This window comes from Panthera tigris, chromosome B1 (genome assembly GCF_018350195.1).
Source record: "Panthera tigris isolate Pti1 chromosome B1, P.tigris_Pti1_mat1.1, whole genome shotgun sequence".
Lineage (NCBI taxonomy): Eukaryota > Metazoa > Chordata > Mammalia > Carnivora > Felidae > Panthera > Panthera tigris.
Window position 1 is genome coordinate 104,505,626 of NC_056663.1, and position 16,915 is coordinate 104,522,540.

General features: G+C 36.0%; 1 protein-coding gene across 7 annotated transcripts in view; it reads left to right on the plus strand.

The window, feature by feature from the left end:
• Positions 1 to 16,915, plus strand: part of SEC24D (SEC24 homolog D, COPII coat complex component) — a 108,082-nt gene that overhangs the window by 54,541 nt on the left and 36,626 nt on the right. For all 7 annotated transcript variants that reach the window (XM_042983994.1, XM_042983991.1, XM_042983990.1 and 4 more), the window contains exons 9-10: positions 8,876 to 9,014; positions 12,329 to 12,444. In XM_042983994.1, the coding sequence (XP_042839928.1) occupies positions 8,876 to 9,014; positions 12,329 to 12,444 (255 nt within the window). The remainder of the gene's footprint in view (positions 1 to 8,875; positions 9,015 to 12,328; positions 12,445 to 16,915) is intronic.

Consider the following 16,915-nt stretch of genomic DNA (forward strand, 5'->3'; position numbering starts at 1 on the left):
TCTGTATTTTCCTTCTTCCTTCATTTTTTAGTTTTCTTGTTGTTCAGACTTCTTTTATTTTTTACTTATTTATTTAAAAACCTTTTTTTAAGTTTATTTATTTTGATAGAGAGAAACTGCAAGTGGGGGAGGGGCAGAAAGAGAAGAGAGACTAAGAATCCCAAGCAGGCTTCGCGCTGCAGCCTGACATGGGGCTTGATCTCACGAACCATGAGATCATGACCTGAGCCAAAGTCGGATGCTTAACTGAGCCACCCAGGCACCCCTGTTCAGACTTCTTTTAAACCTGTTTTTCTCTTCTTCTATCTTTCCCTCCTTATCATTCAACAAGTATTTTTTGAGAATTTACTTTGTAATTAAGGCCCTAGGGATCAGTGGTGAACTTGAAACTTACATATAGTATTAAGGAGTGAATTCTTTAAGTTAGAAACTTACTTTAAAAATTCTTACTTTACTTAAAAAATACTTACTTTAAAAATGCTCATTCAGTTAAGCATCGGACTCTTGATTTTGGTTCAGGTCATGATCTCACGGTTCATGGGTTCAAGCCCCATGCATGGCTCTGTACTGGAGGCTCAGAGCCTGCTTGGGATCCTCTGTCTCCCTCTCCCTCCCTCTCTCTCCCTCTCTCTCTGCCCTTTGTGCTCTCTCTCTCAAAATGAATAAGTAAACTTTAAAGAAATAAAAATAAAAATTAGAACTAATATTCAAATATCTTTTGAGTTTATTTTTTAAAGAGTTTTATGAATTGAATAAAATATAGGAGATGATGAAACAAATTTTACAAGTCTCTCGTGTTGATTGTAAAACATGATAGAATTCACTAATTTATAAGAAGGTTTTAAGACCTGTACCGAATGAACCAATTTTCTAAAGGCATCATTTAATTTACTGAATGGTGAAATCTCAGTTATCTTCTGAATCGTTACCATATAGTCTGTTTTGTGGCCTGTGTTGTAAGCACAGCCATTTGGGACATACCTGGTTTTGAAAGCTCTCCTCAAAATCAGTCCAGCTTTCCTATTTATCGCCCTCCATCTCAGCTGAATTAGGCTACTTGCTTACTAAGTACCAACATACCCAAGCTTTTCCTCCTGTGTTACACTATTCTTCCTGATTGAAATTGTCTTTTTCTGTCAATCACTGAAACTATAACTCCTCATAACTGCTTATCTCTTTTTGAAAGACGCTTTTGTTGACCCTCAGCACAAGTGGTTTCTTCTCTTATTTGCACCTTTTGCTTACATGCCTATCATGAGCTGCCCTGGGTTTACAACAGTGTGTTTGTGAGTACCTGATAGATGATTTGTTTGTTCATTCAAAAACTGTTGACTGCCCACTCTCGCAGGTATTGTGCTCTTGGAAATACAATGATAAACAAATGAGACTTGCAAGTCAAGGACCTGAGAATTTAGTAGTGATACTGAAAAGTAAAGCAGTGTGATGAGTGCTGTCAGGCACAAGATAATATGGGAATGTACAGCTCAAATGTCTAAGCCGGTCCTCAGGGGCCAGGTCGAGACAAGGTCTCCGTGAAGTCAGGAGGAGGACACCCCTTCCCTTGTAACGAGAGGGAGAGAAAGGAAAATATTAGGTAGAAGCTGGCAAATTGGTGGAGGAAAGCCAAGGAAGTTCCTGTCTGAGGTCTTCTATTTTCTTTTTGAACAAGGAAGCAAAATTATCTGCTAAGGGATGTGGAAAGAGAGCTTATTTGGAGATTGGAAAGGTATAAAGTAGCTGCTGTAGAGGAAGAGAAAAATGAAAAGAGAAATTTAATGGTTACCAGGGATCACTGAGTGCTTGATTCAAATCAAAGATCATGAATAATGGAGCCTTTCTCTGAAACTATAGGCTTTTCTATAGAAACAGTCTGCAAAGCAGTTTCTGTATATGTATCACAGAGAAGGCAAATAGATGGAATAAATGAGTGAGAATTCAAGCTGCGGTCCTGCAGTTTATTGGACAAGTCACTTTTCGTCACGGACCCTCCATTCCCTTCTGAACCCATGGATGGCAATTCCAACTCCCAAGGTGGAGTATCTCAATATCAAATTGATATTTTCATATATTTGAAAGCATTTTAAACTATAGATAATACATAGTAGTTATGATCTTACATGTATTGTAGGTTTTAATCGGTAAAATTTCTCAGAATTTTTCAATGCTGGATAGACAAGACGAAACACATCCCCTCAATGCAAAGGATCCATTTCCAAATTAAAAAGATGTTCAAATCCAACACAAGCTCTAGATATAGCTATAGGAATAAATAGGCTTACAGTGATGTTGAAGAGAAAAAAGCTGAAAACATCTTTGAAGTGCATTTAACAAGAGGATACTTTTCTGGAAATATGAAAACACAAAGCTTTAGGTTAACAAAGGCCAACTACAAACATCCTTAGAAAGTGTGCCAATAAATTCCATATTAAAAAAATAAATAAAAATGCTGATATAGGAAATCTATGAAAGTAAATATGGAACATCGTCATGGCATTTTTAACATCTCATTGTGTGGTGTAATAGAGTTTGGCTACATTTGTGTATAGGCAATAACTTTTGGGCAAAAAGGTGGATAAAGATTTTCACAAAATGAGAAGAAGTTTTATGACTCCCAAGAGATGTTAAGATTGCTTCATTCCAAAATACAGTTTGACAACCCTGGACTGAAATCAGAGACAATTATAATCTGCGTGCTTTCTTATGGTGCATTGTGTGTATGATAAATAAAACATACTTCTCTAAAAAAAAAAAGAAAGTGTATGTTTAGAATTAGTACAGTGCACTGAATGTTTTTATTATCAGGCTCTGTTTCTTTTCAGAAGATGCATAACATTTTTAAAAGGCATTCAGAAAATATTCTTTCATGCTATATTTGTTATTTTAAAAAAGTCAAACAAAACAGTACTGCTGTTTAGGAAATATGTGTACAGTAAGTACCTATTGCTCTGTACCCTTTCTTTCCATGTAAGCTGACTGAATATCCTATATGGCAAGGCTAGAAATAGAAAACACGTACAAGCTGCTTCCTATTTCTCTGTCCTATGGAAATGTCTTTACTAAGTGCACTTGATACAGGTTCTCTTTTCATTTTAGCTTCTGGGCATAATCCTCTGGAATCTAACCCTGCTCGTCTTCCAGCATGTCTGATAGTCTGAATGTTTAACATTTTTCAAGGGTAGTTGTTCATCACAGGTTCTGGATTATCTTTTCACATACCATTTCCATGCTTCTCCTTACATCCCCCTGATTAATCTAAGTTATCAGCTGACCTCTTCTTGATATAGATCCAAAAAATAAGCAGTACTCCAATCCCAAGAAGTAGCTACATGCCAAAATACATTTGATAGTATGAAACTATTGCTGCTAGAGATATCTATTTATAGTGGTTTACTGGGGAATATAATTGATGTTAAATACGACCCTTTATCAAGCTGGAGGACTGTGTTACATTTCAGCAGGTTATCTTACTTTAAAACTTTTGATCTGAGGGGCGCCTGGATGGCTCAGTAGGTTAAGTGGTTAAGCGTCTGACTCTTGGTTTCAGCTTGGGTCTGGATCTCATGGCTCATGAATGTGAGCCCCGCATTAGACTCTGCACTGACAGTGCAGAGCCTGTTTAGGATTCTCTGTCTCTCAATCTCTCTGTTTCTCTGTCTCTCTCTCTCTCTCTTTCTCTCTGCCCCTCTCTTGCTCACCATCTCTCTCTCTCTCAGAATAAATACACTTAAAAAAAATAAAACTTTTGATCTGATTTAGGGCCCACTATAAGCAAAAAAAATTATCTCCCATTACCAGATTTTATAATTTTGTTTATAAATGGGCTTTAATCTTTTAGCTTCTAGTATATTTCTGCCTGCTCTTTCTTTTCTGTTCTCTTCTGTTCTCTGTTAAGGTATTTCTTTCAGGCACTGAGTAAAGTAGACTATCGGTCATGTGAAGACAACGGTATAGTCCAGGAAGGAGACTGATTACTTTCTTTGATACTTTAAAAAATGTTTTTAAGCTTATTTATTTATTTTGAGAGAGAGAGAGAGGGGATAGAACAAGTGGGAGAGGGGCAGAGAAGTGAGACAGAATCCCAAGCAGGCTCTGTACCATCAGCACAGAGCCTGATGAAGGGCTCAAACTCACGAATTGTGAGATCATGACCTGAGCTGAGATCAAGAGTCAGATGCTTAATCAATAGCTCCACCCAGGCGCCCCTCTTTTGATACTTCTACTGAAGGAAATAAAGGGAGAAAAAAGGAAAGAGAAATGTATGTTGAAAATGGGAAAATATGTATTTTTTCACAATTAGTAAACAAGTATTAAAAGACAGAGGGAGGGTAGGTTGTTACAGAATTTGTGTGTGTGTGATTAGAACTTCTAGGACTCTTATTTAGAACTCTGGTGCTGAAAAATAAGGAGGCAGGTAGTGGGGCAATGTGAGACAGTTTTTGCCCAGCCATATCCTGGATATGGGCAAGTGTAACCTTCCTACAGCAGGGTGTTCCTGAAATCTCCGATTTGGCCTCTCTGCCCTACCCCTCCCTTCACGCACATCACTGCCTATGGTTTGATGTTCCAGCAGGAAATAGATGTTTGCTTTAGAAAATAATTTCTTCATCACAGTGTGCTCCTGAGCACCGTGATGCAAGCTTCTCTGACTTTGCTTTGTTATTTTGTGCTTGGAATGCTAATGTGGCAAGCAGGAGGTAGACGCTGGCAGCAGGAGCATCAGCTTCCTCATGCCCTTCTCTTCCCGGGCTGGGCTGTCTTCAGGTTGCTCGCAGTGCTTTGGGGCTGCCTGTTTCCCCACATGGAGTCAAGGAAAAGTTGGCAGGGGATTAGAAACGTAACGTAAATTTTTCTGGACTATTATCTTCAGTAATTTAGGCAGATTCTATAATTTCTATATAATTTATATTTAAAGTAACCTGTGTTTCATGTTGTTTAATTTTGTTTCCCTCAATATTTTTAACCATTAATTTTTCTTTCAAGAGAAGTATAAGTTTCTTAATTTTGTGACAGTAATAGCTGACAGAAGTTTAATGTTATTAGAGCTACATTAAATGAATGTAGCATAATTATCTTGAGTATTTTATTACCTACCGGGTAAATTATGTAGTTTTGTTTTAATTTTTAGTTGCACAGTGCCATCTACTGGATCTGTGCTATAAAAACACCTTCATATTTTCCTTAGCTTTCCAGGTTTGGTTATAAGCTTTTAATATTTAGGTGCTTTCTGGTATTCATTACTTGCCTAAAAGAGAGACTACACAGCAGGACTTGTGTATTCAGACTTTTCTTAGTTATAGAGATACCAAAACAAAGGACATAGGCTACAAATTATAAGAATTCTTCATGTGGGATCTTTCTACATTGTACTTCATTTTTCTTGAGTATTTTTCTTTGGGGATGCGATTCAAATAGTTTAACATTGCTTTTTAAGCTAAAGACAATTCTTACTAATGACTATTTCTCAACTATTCTAATCCTACTTTGCTCTTTTAATTGCATATTTACATGCTTGTTTGTTTCGTGTATTTTCTATCCTGATCGACTGACTACCCCACCAAGACACATCATATACCCAGCCCCTACTGTACAAATGTTACAGTTACCTGAGAGAATGACAGGAATATTGGGAAAACTGATAATATATTAATATGAGAAAACATTTTAAATTGTAGTAGTAGTACCAAGGAGTTATTGATTGATACATCTTATTATCTATTCCTTTTACTTGGAAAAATAACCCCAAGGTTTTTTGTTTGCTTTGCTTTTAAGTCACATCATTTTAACACTCAACCTTATTTCTCAGTGAGTTATATACTTTTTTGTGGCCCAGAATTGAGCATGGTATTATACATGCACAAAAAAAAAAAGAGAGACATTTTATTCAATTAAAGCATCCTAATTAAAATTAGTATCAGTAAAATATTTGGCATAGCCCTGGTAATCCAAAACTACAAGCAAAAGATTCAAATGTTATTCTTCCTCTTCCTAACTCAGCTTCCCCATCACTTTCATGTTGTGTAAGTTCATGCCACACAGGATCAGAACCAACAATACTTTTTCTATTAAAGAGGAGAACAGAAAAGAAAGAACAGGCAGAAATATACTAGAAGCCAAAAGATTAAAGCCCATTTATAAACAAAATTATAAAATCTGGAAATAAGTTTAAAGTAAATATGATATAATGTTCTTGATAAGGAAAAAACACTTAGAGATTTTTTGGGAAACTAATTAGATTTTTTTTTTAAAGCCATATACACTAAAGTTGAACTGAGAAGAAAAGTGAGATTAGCTATTTATGAACTCACACAGACTACTGTACAACAGATAAGCGGACATCTGGAGAGAGCAAAGAAAATCTCTGATAGTTTTCAACATGGCCTGAGAGAGATGAAACAAGGCAGTGTAACTTAGAAACTTTGTTCTGTTGCCCCCAATGAAAATGTAAACAGTTAAAAAGCTTTTAACATTCTTTACTGTCACCTCAATTGTCTGAAGACCTTACTTACCTATCCATCATCCAGTTTCCAAAGAGTGAAAATAGAAAAAAAAAATGTAAATGTATTTAACAGCCTAGATACAGTCACTACTCGACTCCAGTTTATTACTAGACATTACTTTTTGGTTCTGCAAGTTTGAATCTGCCAGGACTGGAATGCTAAGGTGTTAGCTGCCGACAGTTTCACAGTAATTTTAGGCTGGGCCTGTCTTTGGGTAAATCATATCAGTAAAAATATGGTTAATTTTCCTCTTGTTACCTCTGCTTTGTCTGGCAAATAATGGCATCATATTTCTAAAGTCTCTCAGGGAATTGATTATAGTCTTTGAACTCTCAAAATAAAAGGATGAGAGAAGTAAAGTTGGCTGGAGTGCAGGCAAATTGCAGACTTTCTCCCTGGTTTAATTCTTGAAAACATCTTCTGATCTCAGAGGTTGCAGCTGTAGAGAAGAACAGCAACAAAATCATGCTTGATAGTTTTGATCCAGAAATAGCTATGTTGTTATTGCATTTTGTTATCTTTCACTTCTTATTCTAATCCTCCATTCACTGTCCTGACAATTTCTGGTTGGGTCCTGTATCTTTCTGCTTGCTTTCCTTTTGTTCCCTCAGATTAGTTATCATTGCCAGCTAAAGAGGACAAACATTTGTCAGTTTTGCCTCTCAAACACAGTGTATATTAAAAAGTATTGTATGTGTCAATATTTGAATATGTATGCATTTAAGTCAAATTCCTGGGGAGGGTTTTTAAAATCTTCCATGGCTCTCAACTTTAGCCATTAGCCTGTATCAGAATATCCTGGAAGGTAGGTTCCCTCTCTTCTAGATCATTTTAACAGTGGCAGTTTACAGTAACAAGTTAGCTAACTAACATGTTTATATAAACAAATGCCTTTAGAAACTCAAACCTATCTTAAACTTATCAAACTATAATTCTCTCATTAAACACAGTCTCTTCTGAACTGAGTGATTTTGACAGAGGAAAGGTTGTTCTGTATAGATACGACAACACCAGTTACCTTTTGTCCAACAATTTTGTGCCAGGCACAATGCTCTGTACTGCACATGTATCCATCATTTAATCCTTGTCACAATCCTACCAGTGGGGCACGAGAGCTATGCCCATGGTGTGGATCAGAAGAGACCCCATATAAGAAAATCCAATCCATTTTCTGGCTTCCTTGAGGCAAGAGGAGGGGCAGAGGCCAATGCAGAGGTAATGGGAAGTGATCCTGAATTTTTTTTTTTTTTATCCTTTCCCTGATTCTTTCATGTATTATACTAAACCTGTGGTTGTTGTTATTGTTTTCTGCTATGTGTTGTGTTATTGTTTTCTGCTATGAAACCTCACAACTCATTTCTCAAACCTCAGCAGATTAGTTTTCACACTGAACATCTGGACAGGGACAAACAATAAATCTCAGTTTTGTAAGTTGAGTAGAAAATGGCCTTATGACCCAGCCTCATCCGCCACCTTCTTCCTCCTCCTCAGGTCTCCATTAAAAAGCAGTCTGCTACATCTTTTTCTTTAAAGAAAAACATAGTTAACATGCCAAACCCTGTAATTTTCAAGCTTTTCTAGAAATGTTATCTTTAAAGGAGATTTATAAAAACAAGAAGAATCTTTGTGGTTTTATTCTGAAAGCCAGAAGGGCTGAAAAACAAGGCAGACTCTAATGCTGAGTTTTTCCACGTTCAAGCTGTGTAATGGTTTTTATGCATGTTTATAGGAAGAGCAGTGGAAATATTTATTTTTTCAGTTCTGGCAACGCATGACCAATGACACTGAAAGTAATTTTGTCATGGGATAAAGAAGCAGAAAAGGCAGAATCAGCGTCCTTGCCTAAATAAGTGAATATTATTGCATATTTATTCAGATAGTTGCATTTTTGAAGAAACATTTTGTATTCTTTGATGGAACTATCTAGACAAACTAGACCTGTATACAAACGAATGCTTTTAAAATCAGACCCAATTCGCTGCCTTATTTATAATCAATGAACAAACCTTGCAAAATATGTGATACAAGGTGTCCAGGACATTTTTAACATATGCTTTATTAAATATTATTGCCATCATTGTATTTTTTCTCTGTCTTCACACACTTACAGATAAATATATATACACACATATACATAAATACACAAACATACATGTGTCCTTATTAGTGAGATAAAAATACAAATTAATTTTTGTTTGGGTATGGCCTTGAATTCAGAAGGTATCAAGAGAGGCATCTTTACCTTCCTGGCAAACACTAAGAGTTAAGAGTTCCTTAATGAATCCCTTGGAAGACTTTTCGAATTACAGTTATTGCATAGCATTCTGAAGTACCTTGATGTCCTATACCCACCTGTCTCTTCATTTCACTTCTTCTAGACTCCCCTTTACTTGGTAAATCATGGAGAGAATGGACCAGTCAGATGCAACAGGTGCAAAGCCTACATGTGCCCCTTTATGCAGTTCATTGAAGGAGGAAGGAGGTATCAGTGTGGATTTTGCAACTGTGTGAATGATGGTAAGTGATGCCAATAAATGCTCTTAGTAAAAGCTCTTCATTAATTGAAATATATTATACTTCTTAGTTTAGGGGAAAATATATATATTAAAGCTTTTAATTACACCTGAGCTTTTCCTAATTACTGGTGAGCTCACATTCAAGAATAACTCAGAGGCATTGTGAAAGAAAAAGTCTCTCAGTTTTATCATCTATAAGCATGAGAGGTAAAATTTTATTTTGCCTCTAACTGAGCCTTTGTGGAAGGGGATTAGGAAATAAAAGGACTTACCCACTTCTGAAATGTTTCTTATAAAAATGAGAAACACAGAAACTTTATGTGGGAAACTGCAGGTGCAAATGAATGCACTTATATGAGTCTGGGAGGGGCATAGAGCACGTTCTGATTGGTTTCCTTCCATGGAAATTATAAAGAACTTTTATTTTATCTGTGTTTATGGACGATAAGTTGGAGAGATTTTTTTCTCTTTATTCCTCTGAATTATTCCTGAATGTGAGCTCATCAGTATTTAGGAAAACTCTGGTATAACTAAGGGCTTTAATATGTGTATAGATTTTTTTCTCCCCTTCAGTATGAATGTTGCATTGTTTAACAAGGAAAAAAAAAACATTATTATGAAGGGCTTTTCCAGATTCTTTGTATTTTCAGTTTCATTCCAGTATGAACTAACTGATGTTGGGGAAAAAAACCCACAAACTTGGTAAAAGCAACTTAGCATTTATTATATTCATAATGTGTCTATTTTTTTTTTAGTTTTTTTGTGTTAAGTAAAGCACATACTCAGCCTGAAACATTCCCACATTCATTTACGTTTCTAGAGTTTTTCTAGAACCATGTAATGATTATGAGAGCATGAACTTTCTACATGTTTTCCTTTGTTCCTTGTCTTTGTAGACATGCTTCCCTGCAGATCATTAAATCTGAAGAATGTATAGTACCCTATCTGCCCAGGAGCCATGTGTCCTGTGGCTGCTGGCTACTCCCTACTGATGAGTGAGCTAAGGCACAACTTTCTGCCTAGGTCATTGCATTCATGGCACCTCAGCTCCGTGAGTGTTTTCTGGTGGGAGAGCTCCTTGTTTCCCTGCCCCCTTATTACAGCCCATGGTTTTGTCCTACTTACAGGGCTAGAAAGTGGCATTGTGAGTCTCACAAAACCTTTGGTCAGTTCTTAAAAATGCCTTGCTATGGAGTGGAAGCATTGGTTTCTAGCCTCATCTCAAAAACTGCCATCCTCTTGGGATGTCTCTCTCCTTGCTATAACTGTGGCATCCACTCAGTGCAAGTTGGGTCTCCCTGTGAGGCCAGATTCTTTTGGTTCTCCACCCTTACTTCTCTTTCTAGGGAAGAATTTATTCCTTGTTTTATCTTGGATGAAATCTGCAACCAAGTCATTGGCTACTACTTAATGTTGGGACCTGGATTTCAGGAGCCCTGTGACAATTCATTTCCCTATACTTTAGTTTTTTGGGGAAGAGTGATGAGAAGGCAGAGACCTCTCCTGCAGCATTTGTATAAATGCCTCCACCAAAATCACCCACACCTCTGTGTCTTTATCCAAGCCCTCAACTTTCTTAGAAAGGTGATCAGAAATCTATGTGGCTTCTAGATCCAAGATCCTCAGTTTGGTGTAACACCCTGGCCTCACACCCAAAGTGTCAGCTCAGAGCACAGCCACTTTCTGGTAGAAAAACCACTCAGAATTCTTGTACCTCCCCGTAATGAATTCTCTTTCCTTGGGTATTCGCTCCTAGGAGGCTGCTATGTTCATTTTCCTATAGGGTTATTCATACTAGGCTCAAACATTTGTCCCTAAGAGGAGCCAGACTCCCATAGATTTACACTGACACCTGCATTCTTCATTTAGGTCTAAAGAAGACAGAGGTTTATGGAAGTTAGAAAGAACCCGGCAAGCTTGATCACATGGTTTCACTCTATTTCCCTTCAAAGTGTCCAGAGATTACACAGTGGGAAGCATGTGGGGTCAAAAGGCATGCAGGAGACAACTGTAGTGCATAATTTACAGTGTGACTTGAATTTTGTCTTATAAACACAACAGATAATATTAAATGCTAATGAATGTGAAATTCATTTTAAAAGGAAAAATTTCATGCGTTACATGTAGATGTGTGAATGAAACTTAACTATAGGTTACACTATGTAGAATTTATCACAACATAATCGTAAATAGCCAACATCATCTACCTCAACTAAAAGTAACAAAATAGCAGGATTAGGCCCTCATAGTTTACTTATCTCAGCTGAGACTGTTAGTTTCCCACTTCCCTCATCTTTTCAAAACATTGAATTTTCCAAATTCAGAGATCCATATGTACATAAGAATGTTATAAAACTTGTTTAAAAGAAATGGCCACGATATAGTAAGAAAATAGAAAAATCTTGGTGATTATTTTTAAGTCCAAACTGTGAAAATAGTCTTGTAAGTGTTAGTTCACAACTAAAAATAAAGTAGACTGAGTTGTTCATTTTAACAGAAAACATATTACTTCTGTGGTTTTGCAAATGAAAATGTTGTTCTTTATGAAACGCTTAAAGCCAGAGTATTGCTGGTTATTCTAAATACTTCTATTGTCAGTGGTTTAATAGCCAGCCCTATTAATCTCAAGGCAACAGGAGTTTGTTTTCACAGAGATACCAGGCCATATTTGTCCAAGTGTTCAGTGTGTGACTCATAAGTGTTCCTGTGCTGTTGGATGACTTCCAGGTCTTTGCCAGAACTAACCTTCTTAGACATTTGAATCAAATTAAGAGTTCCTCAGCTGAGGTCTTAGTGGTATAGTCTTTCCCTAATACAGTAATCCTCTCTACTCTGAAGCCCAAACATTAAAAGATTACCATGCAAACTTTCCATGGCTGAAGACGTCTATTAATTAAAGGATAATAAATATTGTAGTTAATAGTACAGTCCAAATAGCCAATGTATATTTCTGTTAGGTGTATTGAAAATTTAAATAGTTAGAAAAGCCAGAATTCCTTTTAAAAGAGGTAATTAAATAGGGGTAGTTAAATTTTCTTTGTGACAACTAAAAAACACCCCCTGTTTCTTCACAGTGGTCCAGATCATAAATGTTATGTGTCATCAGTAACTTGCAAGAGGATTTTTTAGAAAACCTTTGTACTTTCCAACATATGCTTTTTAAATAGTGGATATTTAGAATATACTACATTCTAGCTTTAAAATACTCTTTTTTCCTCAACTAATTCTTTTCCTCCCATAATAAATTTTAAGAACTTATTAAGTTGTCTGTGTTATGAAAACAAAAGATTTCCTCTCTTATTTTGTTTTTATTAGTTCCACCATTCTATTTCCAACATCTGGACCACATCGGGAGAAGACTGGACCACTATGAGAAGCCGGAACTATCTCTAGGATCTTATGAATATGTTGCTACTTTGGATTACTGCAGAGTAAGTGTTCCCAGGACTTCAAGTGTTTATATGTTGATGTCAAATTCAAGTGAATAACTTTCATATGTAAAGAACTGACTCTTGATTCACAACCAAAGATTTTGGTGGTGTCATGGGGATGTAGAAATGCCTCAGACGCAGATCAAGGCTTCTAGGCTGTTGACATGATTAAATTGCCAAACTGCTCAGTGCAGTGATTATTTTTAAAAACTAAAAAGTGGTGTCAGAAATAGAAAACAGGAATTTAATTGTTATATCCCTATCAGATAATGTAATCTGGGTTCTTAAAGCAACAGTTCCATATAGTGCCTCTGCTTTTTTTGTTTTGTCAATACTCTCAGAAAATTCTCCCTTTCAGGACAGAAGCTCAATCAATATGGCCAATAGGACAATGACAGGTTTCTTTACTGCCTTTCTGCACGCTAGTTGTCACCACAATGATTTAAGGCTCTTAGAATCTTCCTTGGACTATCTGAGAGCCTGGGATTCTGGCTTCTGGTTTCTTTCCTTTATGATGTATGCATGAGACTCCTCCTCACGTCCTTAATCTAAAAAATTAAATTCAAAAATTTAGCTTTCCTTATAAGAAAACATTAACTGTTGGACTCCATACTCCCACCTCAGCTATCTCTTCAGTTGTATAAAACACTCACCACGTACTCTGAACTCATCACTCCTTTTTACATCCCCATGCTTTTAGACAAGATTGTTTTGACCAGACTATCTTTGCATACTCCTATTACATCTATATATACTCCACGTAGCAAACTCCTACTCTTTGTGTAATACCCAGCTGAAATTTTATTTTATGTGAGTGTGTGTGCATGTGTGCACATGTACAACTTTATTTGATTTCACTATGGTAGTTATTTACTAAGTCTTCTATTTTTTTTCTTCCCATAGAATTTGGTTCATATGTTTGTTTTTGCAGTTATCTCCATGAAATTTAAATCTTCTTAAATGTTTTCCCTCTTCATAGATTTCAATATCCTTGGTGACAAGAATCTTGTCTTTATGGCATCTACCACAGTGTCTAGTGCAGGAAAGACAGTTGATCAGATTATGTGGAGTGAATGAACGAATGAATGAATTTGCAGGTCTGTTACTATTCCTAGGACTGGCTATTTCCCTTTTCCAATGTCACAGTGAAAGTGACATCATTATGGGTAACTTGCAGGCCTTTAAAATTCTTCAGTGATTTGGAAATATTTTCTTGGGTATCAATCAGTTCAGATTTTGGCTTATATCCGAAGTACCGTATGTAGGTAGACCTGAAGAAAGAGTCATCCTGACTTTTTTTCTTACTTCCCTTCCAAATATCAATGTCTACTGATGCCCAGTTCTCAGAAAACAGCCTCCGACCCACAGGATTCTATCAGGTGTTTACTACACGCCTAGTCCACATATTGAGTATAAGTTGCAAAGAACATTTTTCCTAAATAGAAGTGTTTTGAACTGATTGGATTTACAGGTTTTTCAGTTCATATAACTTTGCATGTATTTTAGTTTTTTGTATGATTTTTTCACTACATTACCTATAACGAGTTATTAAAGAAGAGTTAATACTTTATTAATTCAAAATGTAACCTTTGAACATATTTTGAGAAACACAAGAACATTATTGGTATACATGCTTTATAACAGACCAAAAAAATCCTAAAGTACCAACTACTGTTGTTCTTTACTGCTATTGACTGAAGGTGAATGATTAAGTAGATCATAAATACTTGCATTCTAATTAAATGTAATAAAACCATTATAACTAGTGATATGGAAAATTTATTGATTGATCTTTGCAACCATGGTATAAAAATAACTATGCTCTCAGTTACTAGTTCTCTGCCAAAAAGGCTATATTATCTTGATTTTATGCTTTTTTAGTAGAAACTCAGGCAGAGAGTCAAATCTATTTCTGGGAACAAAAGTCTCAGTATCTTCAAACTCTGTTATCTGGAAACGTTCCAGATGTCTAATTGATGGGAAATTTCACCCAGCAGGCAAGGAACCAAATAAAAAATATCTATATACATTTTGAAGAATTTTTTTGTAAGCTTAATTTACCTTTTATTATTCCAAATAAGGTTTAAAATAAAAGAAGGTGTAAGTATCTTCAAATTTAATTATAATTAAAAATGTAAATAATGTATAATAATTAGTTGCTTTAGGGATTTGGACAATGAAAAAGGTTTTATTTAATTTTGCCATCTAATTTTTAACTACAAACTTAAAGGAGAATTACAAAATTACATTTTTTCCGTATTAATTTCATTTTATCTTGATACCAATTTTATATAATAAAATTAGCATTGATTGAATATTTACTATTTGTGATGCTTTGTGCTAAGTGCTTTTTATGTGTTGTTTCGTTTAGTTCTCAAGTGACCCCATGTGGCAAGTACCACCATTACATGGGGAACCTGAGGCCTAGAGCTCTTACGTGCCATACTCAAATCACACACATAGAAAGTGCTGGAGACAGACTGAAAACTGTGTTGGCATGTCCTTATTCTTTATCAGTATAGGGTGGATCTGTAAGCAATTATTTAGAAAATCACCATGGTGCTCCCCTGGAAGAAAAGATCCCAGCTCTGTTGCTTAAGTTTTTCATGTAAAATTTTACAGAATATATCTACATACAAAGTGTACCTGAAATATAAAACCCCATTCCAAGCCAGCCTTTTTCTTTTCTAAATAAAGATATCATCTCTCCACCTAATTTTATTATTTTATTTTATTTTTAAAAATTTGTTTATTTATTTTGAGAGAGAATGAGAAAGGGGGAGGGGAGGGAAGGAGGGAGAGGGGTAGAGAAAGAGGGAGAGAGAGAATCCCAAGCAGGCTGATAGCATGCTATCAGCATGGAGCCCAAACTCATGAGCTGCAAGATCATGACCTGAGCCTAAATCATCAAGAGTTGGATGCTTAATGGAGTGAGCCGTCCAGGTACCCCTCCACTTAATTTTAATTCATTGTGACATTTAACGAATACCTAACATGTCCAAAACACTTGGTTATGTGCTATGAGGGATACCAAAGCTAGCAAGATAATGAACCTGATTTCAAGATATTTCCCATATATAGACCTGGTAAGTGTATAATTATGATATAAATCCAAATATGATAAATGCTGTAAGAGTCAAATAATTACAGTGCCATAACAAAACAGACAAGCGATAATGTATGATTTGGAGGATCAGGGATAAGTGATATTGGAGCTGGTTATACCAGGAGCAGAGTCTGGACATGTGGAAATGAAAGAGAAAACTAAATAGTCAGTAGAAGCAGAGGACTTGCCATTTACTCCACTTTCTTCAGGGGCAAGGCCGGTATTGTAAATGAGTGACGTGGAGTTAGTATGGGGACTAGGATAATTGGAGAGTATGTTCCCTTTCCCCCAAAACACATTCATATTCAAATATTTTTTAAAACACTATGCCAAATAAAATACTTTTCTGGCCAAATTCTTGGCCCAGACCCATTAGACTGTGACTTCTGGATAGGAAATGTTTTGAAAATGGCAAACACTTAAATTAGTTGAAGGAATGTGTATTGAGAAATAATGGGAAGTAAAGCTGGGAAGTTGTTTTGAGATACAGACTAACTTTTTATATTCCACTGGGTTTGGCATCATAGCTGTGATCTTCTGGTTTTTATACATGTTGGTTAAATGGGTATTATAGGGAGTCTTAAATGCCAGGCCATAGAGAAATTTATGTTAATTCAGTAAGTCATGAGGATCCTTAAAGGTAAAGAGGAAGTTGTTTCCTTAATCCTTTCATCCATACATTTATTCATTCATTTGGCAGTATTGAGCACTCTTCTGTGCCATGCTCTGTGCTTGACTCTGAGGACTCAGTAAACATCCTGTCCTCAGAGGCAGTGGTACTGTGATCTGTATTGTCTTTTGGACCATTTATTCTGACAGCAGTTTGTATAATGAGAGGAAAGAGATTGGAGACAGAAGGATATTGGAAAATTAATGCAGTGGTCCATGCAGGAGAAAATAAAAGGAGTATAGCAGTTCCTCAAAAAGTTAAAAATAGAATATACCCAAAATAATTGAAAACAGAGTCTCAAAGAGATATTTCCACACCCATGTTCATAGTGGCATTATTCATAATAGCCAAAAGGAGTAGGAGTCCATGAGTCTATACACGGATAAATGGATAAACAAAATGTGGTATATACATATGTGGAATATTATTCAGCCTTAAAAGGAAAGAAATGTAGACACATGCTAAAAACATGGATGAACTTTTAAGGACATTATGCTAAATGAAATAAGCCAGTCACATGAAAGACAAATACTATGATTTTACTTGTTACTTATATGAAGCACCTAGAGTAGTCAGATTCATAGAGACAAGAATGTAGAAGTGTAGAATGGTGGTTGCCAGGGTCTGGAGAGACCAGGGAATGTAAGTCATTGTTTAATGATCATAGAGTTTCAGTCTTACAACATAAAAAAGTT